Genomic DNA, 19,951 nt, shown 5'->3' on the forward strand with positions numbered 1-19,951 from the left:
ACAGGCATGCACCACCATGCCCAGCTAATTTTTTGTATTTTTAATAGAGACGGGGTTTCACCATGTTGACCAGGATGGTCTCGATCTCTTGACCTCGTGATCCACCAGCCTCGGCCTCCCAAAGTGCTGGGATTACAGGCTTGAGCCACCGCGCCCGGCTTCCAGAATGTTTTTGTTTTGGAGCCAAGTCCTTAGTTTCCTTCTCAGTAACACCATCTAAAACAAAATGCACAGACAATTCAAATGTCAGTTGCCTCTTCTGAAATGAGATTTATGATAGAGCACAGTGAATAAAAATAAAACCCACTTTTATTTAAAGTGCATGTCTTTTCTAAGACTCTAAACAAGCATATCCTTTTTGTGACATGTCCAAGAAGGCACGTGGCAGAGTAGGAGTAGGGGGGCCCAATTTGGGTGAGAAGAGGCAGCTAGGCAGAAAGAGACTGGAGGTGTATGAAAACTTTTCACAAAATGTGACAACAAAAGAAATCAGGAAAGTATAATCAAAAAAGTTAAGAGAAGATCAGTTTGAATCCAAAGCTGAGAAACAAGGAATATCATGAAACGAAGAGAAAGTTTAATTTGTTAAGGACAGTTAAAAGGACTATTTCTACTTACTGATATGTATCTTGGCTACTACTATAGACCTATAAAATGTTCAATAAATATTTGTTGAGTGGATCAGTAAACAACTAGATATGATCAAAGTTAACTTGAAACAATAGCTAAACCAGTTTCAAAATATATACTAATCTGATGTGGGGCAATCAATAAACTGGAAAATTTACAGTGGGAAAGTAACTTTTCTAGGTAATATTCATGTCTAAAACCTAAGAAAGCAACGTTTTGAAGCTAAAGGAGTTAAATAGGTCAAAAAACCAAAACCCCAATCCCCTACAAATATGGCTGCGATTTTCGACTTCAAGAATCAGGTAGATAATGAGAAGGAGATGGGTAGAGGCAAGGTTTTTGGGGAGAGGATGCTACTAAAAGTTCTAAAAGATTCCCTTGTGAGACTTTCCTCTTCTTTCTCTCCAGAGATGTTCTCTCCTCACCTTTCACATCAAAAGGCAATGAGAAGTATACTAAGAATCTTCGGTTTGATCTGAAACCTTTGATTCCAAGGTACTATCTTTGTCATAAGCATAGCTTGTTCTATCCTTTAGCCTGAGACCTAAAGGCAATGGGATAAAATTGGTCTTGGGAAATGGAATTTGAAGCTAAACCCTAAGTTAAAACACCCAACAAACAAAAACCCCAATATAGAAAGAGAAGGTCCCAGAGACGCACATAAATAGGAGGAGAATTAAAACCCAAGAGGGAAACGTTGGGTTATGCTCCAGAGACATCTGGTGGATCCTAAGGTTGAGGTTTGCTGCTTTCTATCCTATTCCCAAAACCTTTTCTAGTCAAGCCGTAAGTGATCCTCCCAACGTTTCCCCCCTGTGGTTTGTCCGTCATTCAAGCTGTCTCTTCAACTTTTCCAGCATCATGGATTGCCTCCTCTCCACATTCTGGATGATATTATCCTACCTATATCTGCAGCTTCACAAGTAGGGGCCAGGACACCAGCACCTACTTCTTGACATGTATTTCTGACCTCAGGAACTACTGGCAAAGCTTCCCAAGTTTTCTGACAGCTCTGTGAAGTCCAGGCAGCTATATCCACATAATAACAATGTAAAGTTTGAGGAAAGATCTGTGATTTCTTTGCCAGCCTGATTCTTTATCCCAGGCACAGCCTTCTTCCTTTACCATCAGTCACTATTAGAGATCTTTTCTACAGCACGATTGCCATTCTGGAATGAGAGAGCTCAGGAGAAGATTCACTCCAGCTTGGGGTTCACAGTGATTTTTCAGAAGTATTTCCTTGTAGGTGGTCTTCTTCCTGAGGCATGAAATAACAATGTTAACAGAAGCTAAATTGTTTATCTCTGTAGCCAAGAACTCACTTATCTGAACATGGCACTGAAAGAAAATGGAACTCTGTGTCAGTAAGCTAAATTAAGAAAGCAAGAGTGCAAATTATTAGCCGCATCTGCTAGCCTTGGACTCTCTGAAAGTTTTTATTAATAAAACTTAAAGATCATGAACGTCTTCCCTTGGCTCCCCTACTTCAAAATATCCCATATAAACGGCAGAGATAAGAACATCAGAAATGAAAAAACAATAGCTAATATTTATTTAAAATTCACTATGCATGCCGCCATTTAAATAGCTATAATCTCACTGACTGAGGAATGAAACTGAGACACAGAGAGATTAAGTAATTTGCTCAAAGTCACATAACAGCTAGGTGCATTCTCTTTTCTTGTACTCAGCGTCGATCTTGGGGAAATCATGAAAAATCATGAATTATATAATTTCCCCAAATGAATCCAACTTTCCTTTTACCAAAACTGGGAACCCAGACTCCCTTTTTCTCAACAGCCAGTTTTCCTGATACCTCAAAACTTGAAAGTCATCTTTAACTTGCCCTGCAGCTCTCAACCTACATCAAGCCCGACCTCACCAGAGACAACGAAGGGCTGGAGGGCACGCACCTGAGGCCAACCGCCTCCAAAGGTTCATCACAAAGGCCGGAAATGTCGGTACTTTCAGGTCCCGCCGCCCCAACGGCAGTCTCGGCATTCGGCTTCTCTAGGATTCTGGAGGCTTTCCCCTCTCTGTGGTTGCCCGGCCATACCCCGCCCAGCTGAGCACCGCGTTCCAGCTGAGCAGTCAGGTAACCCCAGGGACCCAGGCCCCCAGGCCGGGGCGCGTCAGACCCGCGCGAGGCCGGCCTTCCAGCTGCGGAACGTCGGAAGAGCAGCTCCGAAGTAAAACTGCGGATATCATGGGCTGCTATTTACTTCTGATAACTAACGGGGGCGGAGACAAAAGGGAAGAAATCTCTCCTTTCCAACTTGGGCGGTAAGTGTCCCCTGCCGGCCACTGTTGATCAGTTCCCCAGGAAGGAAAGCCAAAGTACACGTGGGTGGGAGCTTTTATTCCAGGGCCAGGAGGACTGTGCAGCAGTGCTGGGAAACTTGAAGCATGGTTAAATTTTGACCTGGGGCACTGGCATCTAGAGCCAAAGCATTTGAGAGAGCCCAAAGCAACAATCAGAACAAGAGCAGCTGTAAAGCACTAATGTGCCAAGCAGTATTCTAAGCACTTTGTAAACTCATGTAATATACGTAACTGCCCAGTTGGATAGGTACTATTATCATTGCCATTTTACATTTAACGTAAGAGAGATTAAATCGCTTATTAAAAAAAGTCATTAGCTAGTAAGCTGAGATTCGAATCATGGCAATCTGTCTCTAGGATCCGGGTTCTTAAACCCTATCTCAGGAATAAGTAGGGAATTTGGCCACAGGAAGCTGTCAAGTCCCTAAACTGTCTCAATCATTATCAGGGATGAAATGAGGAGAGATCTACTCCTAAATTCATTACTGAAGTAGGCAGAACTAAGGCACTAGATCAAAACACTAAGATACGCACACCAAGCTTGAAGAGGAGTAATGATGATGTAACCATAAATCAGAGATTACAAATAACTTCCACTCTGGAGACCTTCTTGGGACTTCCAGGAGCAGGCCAACTGGGTTTAAGAAGATGACTGGCAGGAGCAAACAGACATATACCCTACAGATCAACTTGCACTTGATGGGTGAAAGCTCTCAGAGCCTTGACTGATGGGTTTCAGATACCTAAATGGTGTTTTTAACATGTGTGAAGAGAATCAACTGTCCGTGTAATCAAGGGAAAACTGCTGGCTCTAAATGATGGTCTTACAATGTGAGTTGGGGGCTAGTCAACTGAAAAGTTTAAAACACTTATCATGGTTGGCTTTGTCAACATCAAATTATATACCTCAGACCATATATATATAAAATAAAAATTACAACATAAAAATATTCATATATACTTTTTACATATGAATATATATATGCTATATATATAATATATATAGTGTATATATATACACTATATATATAACATGTATATAGTGTGTGTGTATATATATATATACACACACACTATACATGTTAAAAAAAAAAAACGTGTGAGGACTCCTTACCAAACACACGCAGAACATTTGAGAGGGAGAGGAGCCACAGAAATTCCAATAAAATGAGCTGCTGGAGTGGCTGTGGTATAAGAACTTTTCGGTTTAAAGGATAAAAGTTGGGAAGAGATTCAATTAAAGGCTATTGAATTCTTATGTCTAGGTTGAACAAGTACTTGCACAAATTCTGGCCTTGTGGAATTAGAAGGGACACCATTTGAACTGTAAAACTGGTAAATCTAAGCAAAGAAAAATATGTTTGTGCATTCTTAAGTCGAAGAAGTATCTCCTAACATAAAATCACTTCTAGGCCGGGCGTGGTGGCTCAAGCCTGTAATCCCAGCACTTTGGGAGGCCGAGGCGGGTGGATCACGAGGTCAGCAGATCGAGACCATCCTGGTCAACATGGTGAAACCCCGTCTCTACTAAAAATACAAAATTAGCCAGGTATGGTGGCACATGCCTGTAATCCCTGCTACTCGGGAGGCTGAGGCAGGAGAATTGCTTGAACCCGGGAGGCGGACGTTGCGGTGAACTGAGATCACGCCATTGCACTCCAGCCTGGACAACGAGAGTGGAACTCTGTCTCAAAAAAAAAAAAAAAAAAAAAAATACAGATCAGGAGCCATGTGTACTTCTATGTGGCTTGTCTATTGTCCACTAAAAGAATCATGACAGGTTCTCATCCAAAGCAGAATTTTTACTCAACAATACAAGGTTAGAGTCAACCAGTTTTCAATTGGTTCATTTTTCAGAAGCCCAAGGGATAGTATCTCTAATTTGGGGTCCTTTTATGCACTCAAAGTAAATCAGTCCTCAAGAGCAATTATTAGGGAATTCAGAACATAATGGCAATATGAGATCTGGGAAACAAAAGGAGGTAAAAAGTAAAACAGAGAAGAGCACCAAGCCATCCCCTAAATAAATAACACAAGGCCTTGCAATCAGAAGACCCTTGGAATGTAGACCTGTCTCTCTTTCTCTGAATACTTAAATTTGAAGGGATGGAAAGACCATCTTAAACCCTAACCCTAGTTTTTTGGCACGATGGTGGTCTAATTCTCTGTTCACTCAAAAGAGCAGTTGGTACATGTTCCGTGTAAGGATTTCCTTGTGCTAAAAATTTGCAATGGCCTTTAATTTACAGGACTGTGTTCAAGTTTCCCCACTTCACAGACAACCATGAAGTGAGCTGTCATTCAACTCAGCGTCTCTTAAATTTTTAAAGTATATTAAGTATACTTTAAAATGGAAGCTATAAAAATGGAAGATTCTTGACTCTCATCCTAGGCCTAATGAAGCAGAATAGTGGGATTCCGGCCTGTTAAACAAGCTCCACAGGTGATTTTGATGTTCATCAAATTTGGAGGATCACTAGTGTAATGGCCAGGGCTAGAAGTCAAGACCTGCACTTAGGTTACTCCTCTTTTTCTTTTTGTGGGATTATAGCTGTGTCACCATCTCCACAGGCAAGAGTATTCTCATTTTTTAAATGGAGAATGCTTTTGATTTACCGAGGTATTTTAGGAATTAAATGAGAAAAGTGCTCTGTAAATGTCAAAGTGCTATAAAGTATGAGATGAAATTATTCACATTCTGGCCCTCTTAATAGTCCGTGCCCAGGCTGTTCCCAGCTTAATGCCATTGACTGCCCAAACTGCACGAACCTTTTACTTCAGGTTGGCTACTCTTTTCCCTGATGCTTCCAAATCACATGCACTCTTCCTTTGGCTTACATTTGTTTTACCTGTTTTCTCCCTTTTCACTGTTAAGTCTCCCCATCAAATCTATATTTTCAATAAAATCTTTCCTGACCACTCTAAGAAAAAGTAATCTGTCCTTTAGAATTTACAACACTTACAGTCTACACAGTGCCACTTTCATTGGACATTTGAGCATCAATTCTAGTCTCCTGTAGTCTTATGTAACTCAATGTGTGGATCTTACCTATTCCAAACTATAAACTCTCTAAGAGTTTGGGGTTATCTTCTTGCTCTCCACAGCACCTAATACAATGGGCAGCACATAGTGAATTCTTATAAATATCTGAGGTTTCCTTATAGCAATGGTGGCTGAAGTTTTGCCCAAATAATTATAAAGCTAAATAGTGTTTCTCACTGGCCTGAACTCTGTGAGATTACTTCCCTGTAGTCATCACACAGAAACAGATTTTTCTCCTTTGTGGATAGTCTGATGTTGAGTAAGAGCTGAGTTCTGCCTGAATGATTTCCCATACTCTTTACATATATAAGGACCACCTCTATTATGGATTCTCTGGTGTTTACTAAGGTCTGACCTCTGTCTGAAGGCTTTCCCACACTCATCGCATTGGTAGGGCTTCTCTCCAGTGTGGATTCTCTGATGCTGAATGAGGCTGGTGATTCCTCGGAAGGCGTTCCCACAATCATCACACTTGTAGGGCCTTTCTCCAGTGTGGATTCTCTGATGTTCCGTGAGGACCGATCTTTGAGTAAACGCCTTCCCACACTTATCACATTTATACGGTCTTTCTCCAGTGTGAATTCGCTGATGTTCTGTAAGACTTGTCCTTTGAATAAAGGCTTTTTCACATACCTCACATTTGTAGGGTTTTTCCCCAGTGTGAATTCTCTGATGCTGAATAAGGCCACTCTGACTGAAAGATTTCCCACATTCCTTACACTGATAGCATTTTTCTTTGTGGTGGATTTCCTGATGGGAAACAAGAGATGAGTTATAAACAAAGGCTTTTCCACACTCATTGCACTCATAGGGCTTCGCGCCAGTATGAACTCCTTGATGCTGAGTAAGTATGGAACGCCGACTAAAACTTTTATTACACTGAGTACACTGATAAGGTTTGTCTCTTGTGTGGATCTTGATATGGTGAAAGAGGCCTGCTTTCTGACTAAAGGCTTTGCCACATTCATTACAGTGATAGTGTTTTTCTCCTGTGTGAAGTCTCTGATGTTGGTTAAGAGCTGACCATCGGCCAAAGACTTTGCCACACTCATTACACTTATATGGTTTCTCTCCAGTGTGTATTATTTTGTGTCGAATAAGCACAGTTCTCCCACGGAAAGCTTTTCCACATTCTTCACATTTGTAGGGTCTGTCTCCAGAATGGATCCTCTGATGTTCTATGAGGTGTGAGTGCTGACTGAAAGCTTTTCCACAGTCATCACATCCATAAGATTTTTCTCCTGGACAGATTCTCTGATGTTCAGTATTGTCCGAGTTCTCAGTCAGGCTTACTCCGCTTTCATCACAGGTAGGTTGTTTATCTTCTCTGGAGTGTGCAGAGGGCTCTTCTGTTATTTCTTCAGGTTCGTAAGTTTCTCTACACCTAACAGACTGGGACATAGCATTTTCAAGTTTACTGGATGTATTCTCATGTGGTTCCATTTCTTCAGAAACTTCTTGCTTTAAATTCCCAAACTCATTTCCAGTCTCAATATCTAAAACTAAGAAGGGATCATAAATGTTACCTTTATATCTTTAAAATGTATCTATACATTTTAGTATTAAGCAGTTGCTAAAAAATAAAAAATCCAAGAGTCTACCATCTTAGTGATAGAGGAAAATATATTTTTTCAATATGGAAAACATATGCATCAAAAAAAATATCTGGAGGAACACACAAAAAATTAGTAACAGTGACAACCTATTTCAGAGTAGGGGCAGGAGGCTAGGTGGCTAGGAAAATTGGGGTAGAATAGAAAATTTTCATTAAATAACTTAAAAATGTTTTGTTTTTGAGCCATGTACATTTTTATCTATTTAAAAAATTAAAAGAAAATGAAAAAAAATTGAGAAAATAGAAATAAGACAGCGGGTCTTTCACACATTCACCAACTTTTAATATTTTGCAATATTTATTTTATTATTCCTTTTCTTTGTAAGTATACAATTTTTTTGTGTGTGACTCATCTGACAGTTGCGAATGTAGTGGAGCAAAGGCTTATTTAATGAAGGAGAAAGGATATAGTGCAAGTGGAAAATAGAGGTATTGTCTGATAGGACAATAGGACAAAGGCTAAAAATAGCAAGGAGGTCAGTATAAAGACAGATAAATATCAGAAGGGACAAAGGCTAAAAATAGCATGAGGTCAGTATAAAGACAGATAAATATCAGAAGGACTAAATTAAGTGGTAAAGTCAGAATTCAGAAGGATATGAATATAAAAAAAAGAAAGAGTTGAAGAGTGACAAACGAGGCTCTCTGGGAGTCTATGTATGAGCCATTAGATTCCAAGAGAGCCTTTTTGACTTTAATGATCAGAAACAGTAGCAAGTACAAAAAATCCCCAATGTCTTGTGCTACCTATCTTCCCCTTCCTCCCAAGATGGGTCTTTCTTCTTTACCTTGCTTCTGTTGGAATTCAAGTTCTGGAGATTCATACTTTAGCTGGGCTTTCATGGACTGGAGGGACATACTGGGTTCTCCTTCTTTTCTTAGAGATACCATCTCCTGCAAGAACATTTTCTGTTCCTCAGTGTGAGGTAAGACCTGAGGAAAACAAGATATAGCTGACAGACTCACTCTGACAACAGAAAACAAAAAGTATACTATTTGTGGTAGTGGCTGAAACCTGAAATGACCTTTTTTCTCAGCATAGCCTGCCATAACCCTACCCATTCTTGAAGGCCAATATAAATGTCACCTCCTCTGGGGAACCTTCTTTTCTCCACTCGGAAGTAATTTCTCCTGTTTTTACCACTAAAGTATGTTGGTTATGTCACTTTTATTTCTTTGTCTTGTGCTCAAAGAAGTGGAGAAAGGAAAGTGAGTAAGACAAAACAAAGGAGAGAAGAAAAAGAAGGTGAAATGAGGCAGAAAGGAAAGATAGAACTTAGGGAAAAATAAAACATTAAGAGAGAAAAAGGAAAAGGAAATGGGATATGTAATGGCAAATAATGTAGACCAATGATAAAAAAGAAAGGCAGCTGTGGGACACCATGGTGGGAGGATTGCTTGAGGCCAGGAGTTTGAGACCAGCCTAGGCATCTCCCCCCACAAAATGAAAAATTATCCGAGCATGGTGGTACACACCTATAGTCCTAACAACTCAGGAGACTAGGCAGGAGGATTGCTTGAGTCCAGGAGTTCAACATTATAGTGAACTATGATTACAGCACTGCACTCCAGCCTGGGTGACAGACTCTATCTCAAAAAAAAAAAAAAAAAAAAAAAAAAGGGAACAAATGAGGAGAAAGAAAAGAAAGAGGGTGGGAGAAGAAAGACAGGGAAAAGAAGGAAACGAGCGAACTGTCTTCCATATTCATTCCAGAAGCTGTTCCCAAGTCTCTGCCCTTCTGAGGTACCCGTTTCACTTCTCTCTGGGAAGATTATCTTATATTCTAAGTATCCAAGATCACAATCATCTCAAAAACCATCTGCTCTTTATTTTACCTATCTCCACCCGCATACTCTTCTCCATTTCTTCTGTTTTAGAGGACAATGTCTTCTCTTTTTCAAGGCTTACTTACATCTCCACTTTGCCTTCAATCCCATCACTTTCGGCTTCCCTTTCACCCTTGCTCCCTCAGTGAACTAACTCATTTATTCAGCAATTTCAGCCACTGGGTAGCTCCCATTTTTCCATGGGCCTATTTCCTCTTGCATTTAAAAATAACAGGTTTCCCCAGCATGGTCTTGTAAAAAGCAGGGATTTGGAATCACATGGATTACTTACTCTCTCTCTTAGTTTAGTGGCTCTGTGACCTTAGGCTAGTTACTTACTGTCTCTTAGTTTAACGGCTCTGTGACCTCGGGCTAGTTACTTACTGTCTCTGAGACTGTAAATGTCATTTGTATAAAGCACCTTGCTTGTCATACAACAGGCTCTCAAAGTACTTCCTCATTCTCTTCAAAGGTTAAACTTTATAAATAAAAAATCACCATATACACTGCCTCTATTTCCCTGATAGTTTCATTTTGTAGTCTCAGTTTTCAGAATAAAAGCCAGAATCAGCAGAATGCTATCTCAGATGTACAGAAAATGATGTTTTGATATCTCACATTTTGAAAAAAGAAAGCGGGGAGGAAATGCCAGTACAGTGAGCTGTGCCTTCTATTCCTGGATCTCTGGTCAGGCCTCAGAAATCAAGCTGTAAACTCCATTAGATGCCCCTGCAGTGCTTTCAGAGAATGAGCTGATTGGCAATACAAATTCAACACATTTAAAACCAACTTACTTTTGCCAGCACCTAAGAATCCCATTCATTCTTCTGGTTCTCTTTGTACCTCCCTAGATATGCTGTTTCTGCTGCTCCTTACTTCTTTCATGACCTCATCCTATCTCATGGATTTAAATACTATGTATATTCTGAAAAGTTCCAATGCTGTATTTCTAGCACAGACCCTTCCACTGAATTCCAGTTCATTATATCCAGTTGTTTGCTCAACTTTTCTGCTTGAATTCTAATAGGAATCTCAAAATTCACATGTCCAAACCCTAACTTTTTTTCTGAGGCAGAGTCTCACTCTGTTGCCCAGGCTGGAGTGCAGTGGTGAGATCTTGGCTCACAGCAACCTCCGCCTCCCAGGTTCAATGGATTCTCCTGCCTCAGCCTCCTGAGTAGCTGGGATTATAGGCACCTGGCACCACACCCAGCTAATATTTGTATTTTTAGTAGAGACAGGCTTTCACCATGTTGGCCAGGCTGGTCTTGAACTCCTGACCTCAGGTGATCCATCTGCATTGGTCTCCCAAAGCGCTGGAATTACATGTATCAGCCACCGCGCCTGGCCCAAACCCTAACTTGATTCCTGTCCCTCTACCCCAAACCCACTTCTCTCCCAGTCCTTACCATCTCCGTGAATGACAAATCCACTCTATCTGATGTTCAGACCAAAAACGTGGGCATAATCCTTTATTTACTTTCTCTCATATCCCACATTTTACATAAAAACTAATCCTCTCAAGCTCTTCCTTCAAAATATATCCAGAATCCAATCACATTTTACCACTTCCACTGCTACTATTCTAGACCAAGTCACCAATATCTCTTGCCTGGAATGTTGCTTATGATTATTGCTCCTGAAATGGTTTCGTGCATCTACCTTTGACGCCTGTGCCTACCCCAGCCCCACTGTGGAACTTTCTCATAGTAGCCAGAGTGATCATTTAAAAATTCAAGTCAGATTATATCTTTCTTCTATTCAAAAACTCTCCAATGACTTTCCATCTCAGAATCGAAATTCTTACAATGGCCTATAAGTTCTGACATAATATAATCTTATAACTATTTTATTTCATGTCCTTGACAAATATATCTCTACCGTGACAAGTACATTTTCACTTTAAAATTCTCTGCCTTAGCCGGGCGTGGTGGCTCACACTGATAATCACAACACTTTGGAAGGCTGAGGCAGATGGATCGCGAGGTCAAGAAATCTTACCATCCTGGCCAATATGGTGAAACCCCGTCTCTATTCACCAACAGTGTGAAACCTCGTCTCAAAAAAATTAGCTGGGCATGGTGGCGTGCACCTGTAGTACCACCTACTGGGCAGGGTGAGGCAGGAGAATCATCTGAACCCGGCTGCAGTGAGCTGAGATTGTGCCACTGCACTCCAGCCTGGTGACAGAGCAAGACTTCATCTCAAAAAAAAAAAAAAAAAACTGACCCTCTGCCTGAACGGTTAATCTTTGACAGCTGTGTAGCTTGCTCTTTTCATTCAGATTTCTCCTGTAAATGTCACCTATCTGAAAAGCCTTCTCTGACAAGACTACAAAAAACAGCATAATCCCCATTTCTTTCACCATTCCTTTTCTCTGCTTTTATCGTTGTTGTTTGAATAGAATTGACTGTCACTTATATCTTGTATGGTTTTTTTTTTTGGAGATAGGGTCTCACTGTATCACCCAGGCTGGAGTGCAGTGGCATGATCACAGTTCACTGCAGCCTCAATCTCCTGGGCTCAAGCAATCCTCCCACCTTAGCCTCCCAAGTAGCTAAGACTACACACGCCTGCCACAGTGCTTGGCTAATTTTTGTATTTTTTATAGAGATAGGGGTCTCACTATATTGTCCAGGCTGGTTTGTTGATTTTTAATTTACTATCTCTCTCTTCTCAGTAGAGTAGAATCTACAATGACAGCTGCAACCTCCTATGTTTTGTTCACTGTTGCATTCATGGTGCCCAAAACAGGACCTAGTCCAACCAGATATTCAATAAATATGTACTTAATAATTTCCTACAGTCTTTAACTTTGTTAGGAGTGTCTCCATTATACTAGTTTTTCAAATTTTATTTATTATTATTGTTGTACTTTAGATTCTGGGATACATGTGCTGGTGATGCAGGATTGTTGCACAGATACATACATGGCAAGGTGGTTTTGTTGCCTCCATCCCCCCATCACCTATACCTGGCATTTCTCCCCATGTTATCCCTCCCCCCACCCAACTGTTTTTCCCCTGTCCCCCCCAACAGCCACTATACTAGTCTTTCAAGCTTCAAATCCCTAGTGTTTAGCTTAGAATAGATTGTTTTGTAAAGATTTCTCCATTGGTTCTTCCTTCTTTACTTAATAGATCTAATCTGTCATCACTTCCAAACAATTCTTACCTAAGACATGCCTCATCCTTGGTAATCACACTTTCATGATCCTATTTCTTTCTTTCTTTTTTTTTTTTTGAGACAGAGTGCTGCGTTGTTGCCCAGGCTGGAGTACAGTGGCACAATCTTGGCTCCCTGCAACCTCTGCCTCCTGGGTTCAAGTGATTCTCCTGCCTCAGCCTCCTAAGTAGCTGGGATTACAGGCACATGCCACAACGCCTGGCTAATTTTTGTATTTTTAGGGTGGTCTTCAACTTGTGACTTCAAGTAATCCACTCACCTTGGCCTCCCAAAGTGTGAGGATTATAGGCATGAGCCACCACGCCCGGCCTCATGATCCCATTTCAAACTAAGATCTTTTTGCCATGTTCCTGCCCTCTTTATTGTATTTTGTATCACACTGCTAGATTATACTTCTGTTTTATTATTTCACTAAGTTTCAAACTCTGTAACAGGGTTTCCTAGTGTTGCCTCTACTGACATGTTGGTTCAGATAATTCTTTGTGTCGTAAGATGTTTAGCACCAGCCTTGCCCTCTCTACCCACTAGACGCTAGCAGCACCTCCCTGAGTTGTAACAACCAAAAATGTCCCAAGACATTGCCAAATGCCCCCTGAAGCACAAAATTGGCACTGGCTGAGAAACACTGTCTTATTTTAGTGTTAAAAAGAAAACAAAAAATTTCTGCATAATTTGATTCTCTTTTACATCTTACAATTGGTAAAGCTCATTTCGACTCAAGGAGAAAAGGTTGGGGAGGTCTGTCCTACAGAATAAAATCTCAGTTCCAAGGTTGAGATTCAAGGTCCTGGACACTATCTCAACTCTTCTACTCAGAATTCACCTTTGCAATCTAACTGGGCTTTCTACTACTCAAAGAAGCATGGATCCCCACCCTGCTTTCCTCACTAACTTTCCATTGTACTTCCACATCTCATTCACTTGAAATACTTAATTTCTCCATTTTAACATCTTGTAATGGAGTCAGAGCAATGGATATATCTGCAAAACCTTAATTCTTAATTACTTGTATTGTGCAGTAGAGTGATGCCCTTTCAAGATGCCGCTTCCCATCCTGCTACTTTCATCTGATACCTGGTCTTAAAAGTTTTCTAATATGAGCAGTATGTTTATCAAACAGAATTTTGTAATTCAGTAAAGAAATATAAAATCCTTCCACTGGAAAGTTACAAATAAGTTAGGACCACATTAGCCAATTTTCCATGAAACTCATGCCCCTTTCTTGTGCATCAAACTGTCAAGAACATGCTTTGTGAAAAAAAATGGCTCTTCACTCTGGCACAGAAATCCACAATTTATCTTTTCTCAAAGAGAAGTCACATCTTTTCTTTCTCACCCTCTCTCCTGGGTCATCCAGCTCTCTCTCTAAATCCTCCAGCACAGTCACCACCTCCTCCCCACTCTCTGGATGCTGCTCCTGCACCCAGGCCTGGAGCTCCTCAGGTAGGATGGTCAGGAACTGCTCCAGCACCAGTAGCTCCAGGATCTGTTCTTTGGTGTGGGTCTCTGGCCTCAGCCACTGATGGCAAAGCTCTCGGAGTCGGCTCAAAGCCTCACGGGGACCAGATGTCTCCTGGTAGCAGAACTGTCTGAAGTACTGACGGAAGACCTCTCTACTGTGGGTGTTGTTTTTACGCAGGTTCCAATTTTGTCTGGTGATACACTTCTCCTCCTCCTCTATCTTTACTTTCAAAGGTTCATCCTGGTCCATGTGGGCCTGGATAGCCCAAGTGGATGTCATTTTAGCTGTGCAAGAACTATCGGTGTTTCAAGTAAGATCTCCCTGGAAAATTTCTTTCTGGACAGTCCTGAGGAGTAAGACATCATTATTAATACAAGCTACGCCATAAAGGAAAACTGCAAGTTTGGAGAACTTGGAAAGCCGGCCTCCAGATTAATGTACAATACTCAGAAAAATACTCCGATAGAAAAGACTTAAGATTAGACCAATTTAAAGACAAAGACTGAGGAAAGGTGCCAAGTTGTTTCAGGACTTTAAGAAGGAAGAGTAAGACTTGATAGTAAACTTGTTCTCATTTGGTCCTAAATGAAAGACAAATAGAATAAAACTAACATTTAGAATAAGTAAATAATAATGATGAAAGCTTGGGACATCCTTGATTAGTTACTTTTATCTTTTAAATGTCCAGATGTCTGGTGAAATCAGACATGAAATCATAAAAGCAACAAAGTAATATAAATGTATTTCCTCAGGGACTTCGTCTTTCTGCTCATTCTTCACTTATAAAGTGAGAAGGCTGAAGACGTTACTCTTTAAGGCTTTCCCCCACCCTCACGGTCGGTGATTATAATCTGAAGTGAGGCAGGCCCCGGAAAGGGTCCCTAGGACTCCGGCCAGCGTCGGTGACCCGCCACTTTCCAGAAATGTCGGCTAGCGCTGAACCCAAGGATGCACAGCCCGAGGCAAACCTGGAAGGTATGAGCCTTACAGCCTGGAATTGCCGCAGACACTGGGAGCCGACCCCTCACCCCAAAGGGTCCCAATGCACTTTGGGGAGGGAGAGCTTCCCGCGGATCCGCCTGGGATTGGGAGGACTGGGGTGCCCTCTACACCAGCCAGAGCCTGAGGGGCCCAGTGGCTGGAATACAGCAATCTCCCGCCCACCTGCTCGCCGCGCACAAAGGACAACACCGCTCACCTGCGGCCGCCGGCGCCGGCGGACTCCCTCCTAGTGAGCGAAGGGCGGGGTCTCAAACCCTTTCCGGAACCGGAACCCATCAAAAGTGATCCACAAAGGCCGGAAGCGGTCGCGGGGGGCGCACTTCCGCAGCCGCTCCCGGAAGGGGGCGAGAGGGGCTTTCAACTCAGTAGTGTTTCCGGGCGCCTACTCGAGAGTGAAACTGAAACTGAGGGCTTTCAGGCCCGCGGGTAACAGGTACGCGTTTATCTCCCTCCTTTGCTTTACCCAGCCATTGGCCACACTTTCCCCGACCAGACGGGTGGTGGAGGCTTGTAGATCTGATCTGAAGACTGGGAAATCCCTTGCGTCTCCATTCACTTTGGGTTCGGAGGTCATTTCCGACTCCGACTCCACGCTTAGTGGCGGCGAAGGGAGTCCTTCCACACAAACTTCTCAAGGGCCAGCCTGCTGGTTTCTGCTGGCTATTTCGTCATCCACGATTCTCTTGATGTTCTTTTTTTTGCGCTTATGATATGATTGTACATCAGAAAGCCCAGTTCAATGGAAAAACTATATAAAAAGAATAATTTAGTAAATTAGCAAGATATAAAATTAACACACTAAAATCAACGCCCTTCATATATGTGAATAGTCAATGATAACGAGTTACGAGGTATAATGGAAGAGAATACCGTATTTACAATAGCAAGAAAAAAAGTGAAAATAGGAATAAACAAGAAATGAGCAAAACTTCTCTGGGGGAATCGTTAAAACACTCCTAAATGGCCAAGTGTACATTAAACAAATAGAAAGCAATATGCTGTTCTTGGAAAGACCCAAAGAGGTCAGTCCTCCCTAAATATGTATGCAACTATACTATTCCAACAAAAATATCAACCAATATTGTTCTGGAATTAGATAACTTGATTATAAAGTTCAAGTGGGGACGTAAGAATAGACAGGAAACCCATGAAAAAGAACAATGGTGAGGGACAATCATTTCAGATACTGGAACATACACGTATTATTTTAGTTTATTAACGGAGAAAGAATATACCAGAAATAGATGCAGGTATATAAGGATATTCAGTAAATGATGAAGGTGACATCACATATAAATGGGGAAATGAATCACTTAGAAGTTGTACTGGGATGACAACCATTTGGCAAAGCTAAACTGGATTTGTATTTCCCACCACACATCACAATCAAGATAAATTCTAAATGGATCTGAGATCTAAATGTGAAAAATCCACCTATACATGTATTAGAAAACATGAATAATAATTCTAACAATGGGAATGGGGAAACGTTATCTAACCATATGACTCAGAATCCAAAAGCCATACAAGTAACAAATCTGACTACATGAAATTAAAATGTATTGCTTGTCAAAAAAAAAATACCACAAGTAAAGAAAAAGGTTTGCAACATGTAGAGAAGATGGCCAAAAGATAGTTGACAGAATAAAAATGCTAGCACCCCTTGAACATCTATAAAAATGTTCAGCTTCACTCAAAATATGAACATATGAATTGAAAACTATGCTGAGTGAGGTACCATTAGTCATTAGATTGGCAATGGTCCAAGAGTTTGACAGTACACTCTACTCATGAGGAAAAGGAAATTCTTAACATATTCCAGTGCGAATGCAAAATGGTGCGACCCATAGGTGGGAAAAATAATACTATACAGCAAAATTATATATGTAAGTTTACCCTTTGTTCCTGCAATACCACTTCTAGAAATCCATCTCAGAGTTACTTTGACAAAAATATAAAGTGACATACACACAAGATTAAATGGGATTGGGGGAGACCTGACTTTTAAAATGCTAAATATGAGGGAATGAAATTGAGAAATACTCAGGAGGATAAATGGATCAAGGCTTTGTCATTGATTATGTGGGGGTTAAGAGAACCAAAAAAAAGCCTGGCATCATCAGAGGATGGTGGTCCCTCCACCAAGACCGGGGACACTAAATGACAGGTAGCATTTTGAGAAGAAATGTATGAGCTCAGCTTGGCCATGTTAAGCTTGAAATCCTGGAAAGCATCACACTGTAGATGTTGCTTTTTGTTAATGGATTGGTTTAGGGATTCGTGGGTCTAGGAGTCATGAGAAAAGAGTTAGCTTGAGATCCAAGCTTCTACCTTGCAGTAATTGTTAAAATGATTAAGATATCTCACAAAGTGTGTGGTGCTAAAAGACAGCCTAGGACAGATTTCTGGAGTGCCCTTTTCATGGACTCTTCTTTCAGGGCATCTGGGGAGAAGGGAGAGAGAGAGCCCTCCTCATACCTTGCCAGGGCTCAAATCTTATGTGAAGCCATACAACATCTCAGAAAACAACACACACAGAGAAATTATTGGACAACAACTTGAATTCATCCTGGAAGTGAACCTCAAGCTCACTTTGGGGTTCTTTTCTAGGCATCTAGAAAGATTTTTGCAACTCAGGGTTTTCCAAGTTCCACTTGGCATGACTTACTGCAAGAAGCTGTTATGAAAGTCTCACTTAAAAAGTCAGCTTGCACCAAGGATGATTGACTTGGCATAGTTCCCAGGGACGTAGGTAAAAAGTCAACTTTGTCATAGATACAGTGTAGCCACAAGAAAAGAGCATTTAAGCACAAAGAGATCTTAAGACAGAGAGAACTCTGAGTAAAACCATTCTCCATCTTTTGACTCTGGAGAAACACAGGGATATAGAGACAAAGAGCAGACAAAAATGGATCTCCAGAATACCTTTGTTTTAAACAATTTTTGTCTAATGTTATTACACTTTTTGGCCATTTTACTAACCAAATAACTCTAACATTTAAAAGGGAGAAAGTTTCTTGTGATATATTGGCAAGCCTTCTAACTGCCCTTAAAATCAAAAGGGAAAAAAAGCAGGTGTTGATATCTAGAACTCAAAGAATAAGAGAAAATGTAAAACTGTAATATCAGAAGCTCACTCTGTTACTTTGTGAACATGAAAGCATGTATAAACTTGATTGCTCATAATTGTGTCAGGTTTATTTAGTGAGATTGAAAGGGGATGGAGACAATTGAGAAAGTATTTAGGAAAAGTTTCCAATAAAGGCTTATTTTTCCTTTGTACTTTAAATCCGAGGTGGATAAACGTATTGTGGAAAATTAAAGATGGCTACAAATTCTTTGACATTTCACATCAAGATGGTGGGGTCTGTGTCACCTTCCCGTGAATCTGAGTGGGTTAATGATTGATTTGACCAATAAAATACTGCAGGAAGTATTTCATTTACAGATTTGAAATCAGAAGCCAAAAGCAAAACAAAGTTTTATGATGTGAATTCTGTGAGCTTCAGAAAGTATATAGTTGAGAACACAGGTACTTCAGAGAAAGCATATAGTGAGAACACAGGTAAATATATCAATAAAGGAAGAACTCTCAGAGTTCACATGGATACAGTAGAATGTTTTGCTTCCTATTTATACCTCTAATCGGAGAGTCCATAACTAGCTGTTTTTTAAAAAGACCGAATAGTGTCTAATTGATGAACTACTGATATCGTTTGTTTTTTGCAGGTCATCTCTCAGCTGTCTTTAAGAAATGTGCAACAGATTAAGAAAAAGTCTGAAAACTATTTCAATAGGTCCATGCTGGTAAGCAGAAACTGAGCCATGTAACTGGGTACAAATTGAATAAAACCTTGTTTTAAAAAGTGAGTTAAAAAAGTAAAAGTGAGTAAAAATTTAAGCTGCCCTCCGTCCCAGGGACACAAAAGTAGGAGCTGAGAATAGTATCATAATCATACATTGAAGATTGTGACTTAAATTCTAATTGAATATTACAGATATTCAATAGGCAATGTTTAGAGTAAGCAAACAAAAAACAACAAGAAAGCAATAGAACCAAATTGCTTAGTGATATGGAGGTGACCATTATGAGAAGCAGGCATAGAAAAGGTAGCCCTCAGGAGTACTGGAGAGTGTGTCAAATGATAAAGTAGATCTGTTGCTTTTCATCATAAAACCTGGTTTGCTATTTGATTTTTTAAATATTATAAACTTTTCAGGGCATAGTGGTCTATAAAAAATTATAAGCTTATCTTACTTTGATTAGAAAAAAGTAGCATGTTGACAATTTTCATGGTTAAAAAGAGAGAGAGAGAGAGAGAGAGAGAGAGAAAGACAACAGCAAAAGAAAAATTAAAGGACAGTGGTGCATGCATGTAATCCCAGCACTTTGGGAAGCCAAGGTCGTAGGATCACTTGAGGCCGGGAAGTTGAGGCTTGCAGTGAGCTGTGATTGCACCACTGCACTGAAGCCTGGATGACAGAATGAGACTTTGTCCTCTAAAAAGAAAAATTAACATTCTGAGTATGTGTCAGAATGCACATGCCCAAGGTGAACAATGCCCAAGGTGAACGGTATGAACATATTAACAAAATAGTGAAATGTACCTATCCTAGAAGCATCCACCAGGCAGTTTTGTTGTTTAACACAAATGGTTTCTTTGGAAGAGCTGGATGGTAATCTGAGTTACAGGTCCTCAGGGTCTTGAAATTCACAGATCACTAAGATCTCATGGCTCATCTACAATATCTGCTGTTTGCGTGCGTGCGTGTGTGTGCGTGTGTGTGTGTGTGTGTGTGTGTGTGTGTATGTGTGTGTGTGTAGAAAATAGACTTTGATCTTTTGGTAAAACTGATTTTTTTT

At 40.6% G+C, this 19,951-nt stretch overlaps 1 protein-coding gene and 1 long non-coding RNA gene across 6 annotated transcripts in view; one reads left to right on the forward strand and one right to left on the reverse strand.

Annotated features, from left to right (window-relative positions):
* Nucleotides 1-166: 166 nt before the first annotated feature.
* ZSCAN12 (zinc finger and SCAN domain containing 12) lies at nucleotides 167-15,371 on the reverse strand. Of its 4 annotated transcripts, XM_037734883.1 has the most exons (6): nucleotides 15,284-15,371; nucleotides 13,960-14,431; nucleotides 8,399-8,543; nucleotides 6,351-7,497; nucleotides 1,742-1,888; nucleotides 167-1,686 (listed from the first exon to the last, which is right to left on the reverse strand). In XM_037734883.1, exons 2-5 carry the CDS (start codon nucleotides 14,362-14,364, stop codon nucleotides 1,768-1,770), a joined length of 1,818 nt encoding a protein of 605 aa, XP_037590811.1. In that variant the 5' UTR covers nucleotides 14,365-14,431; nucleotides 15,284-15,371; the 3' UTR covers nucleotides 167-1,686; nucleotides 1,742-1,767. The 4 variants fall into 4 exon arrangements, with proteins under 4 accessions (XP_037590811.1, XP_037590810.1, XP_017373916.1 ...); XM_037734882.1 differs by lacking the exon at nucleotides 167-1,686 and having other exon boundaries at nucleotides 1,816-1,888; nucleotides 6,173-7,497; XM_017518427.2 differs by lacking the exons at nucleotides 167-1,686; nucleotides 1,742-1,888 and having other exon boundaries at nucleotides 4,676-7,497; nucleotides 8,399-8,504.
* A 37-nt stretch (nucleotides 15,372-15,408) lies between these two features.
* Nucleotides 15,409-19,951, forward strand: part of LOC108296066 — a 6,970-nt gene continuing 2,427 nt past the window's right edge. Inside the window, exons 1-3 of one of the 2 annotated variants that reach the window (XR_005198321.1) lie at nucleotides 15,409-15,520; nucleotides 17,698-17,839; nucleotides 18,817-18,894. This is a non-coding gene — a long non-coding RNA (uncharacterized LOC108296066). Of the gene's footprint in view, nucleotides 15,521-17,697; nucleotides 17,840-18,816; nucleotides 18,958-19,951 lie in introns of those variants that run through there. The other variant, XR_001821733.2, reaches the window with a different exon arrangement.

This window comes from Cebus imitator, unplaced genomic scaffold (genome assembly GCF_001604975.1).
Source record: "Cebus imitator isolate Cc_AM_T3 unplaced genomic scaffold, Cebus_imitator-1.0 Scaffold681, whole genome shotgun sequence".
Classification (NCBI taxonomy): Eukaryota; Metazoa; Chordata; class Mammalia; order Primates; family Cebidae; genus Cebus; species Cebus imitator.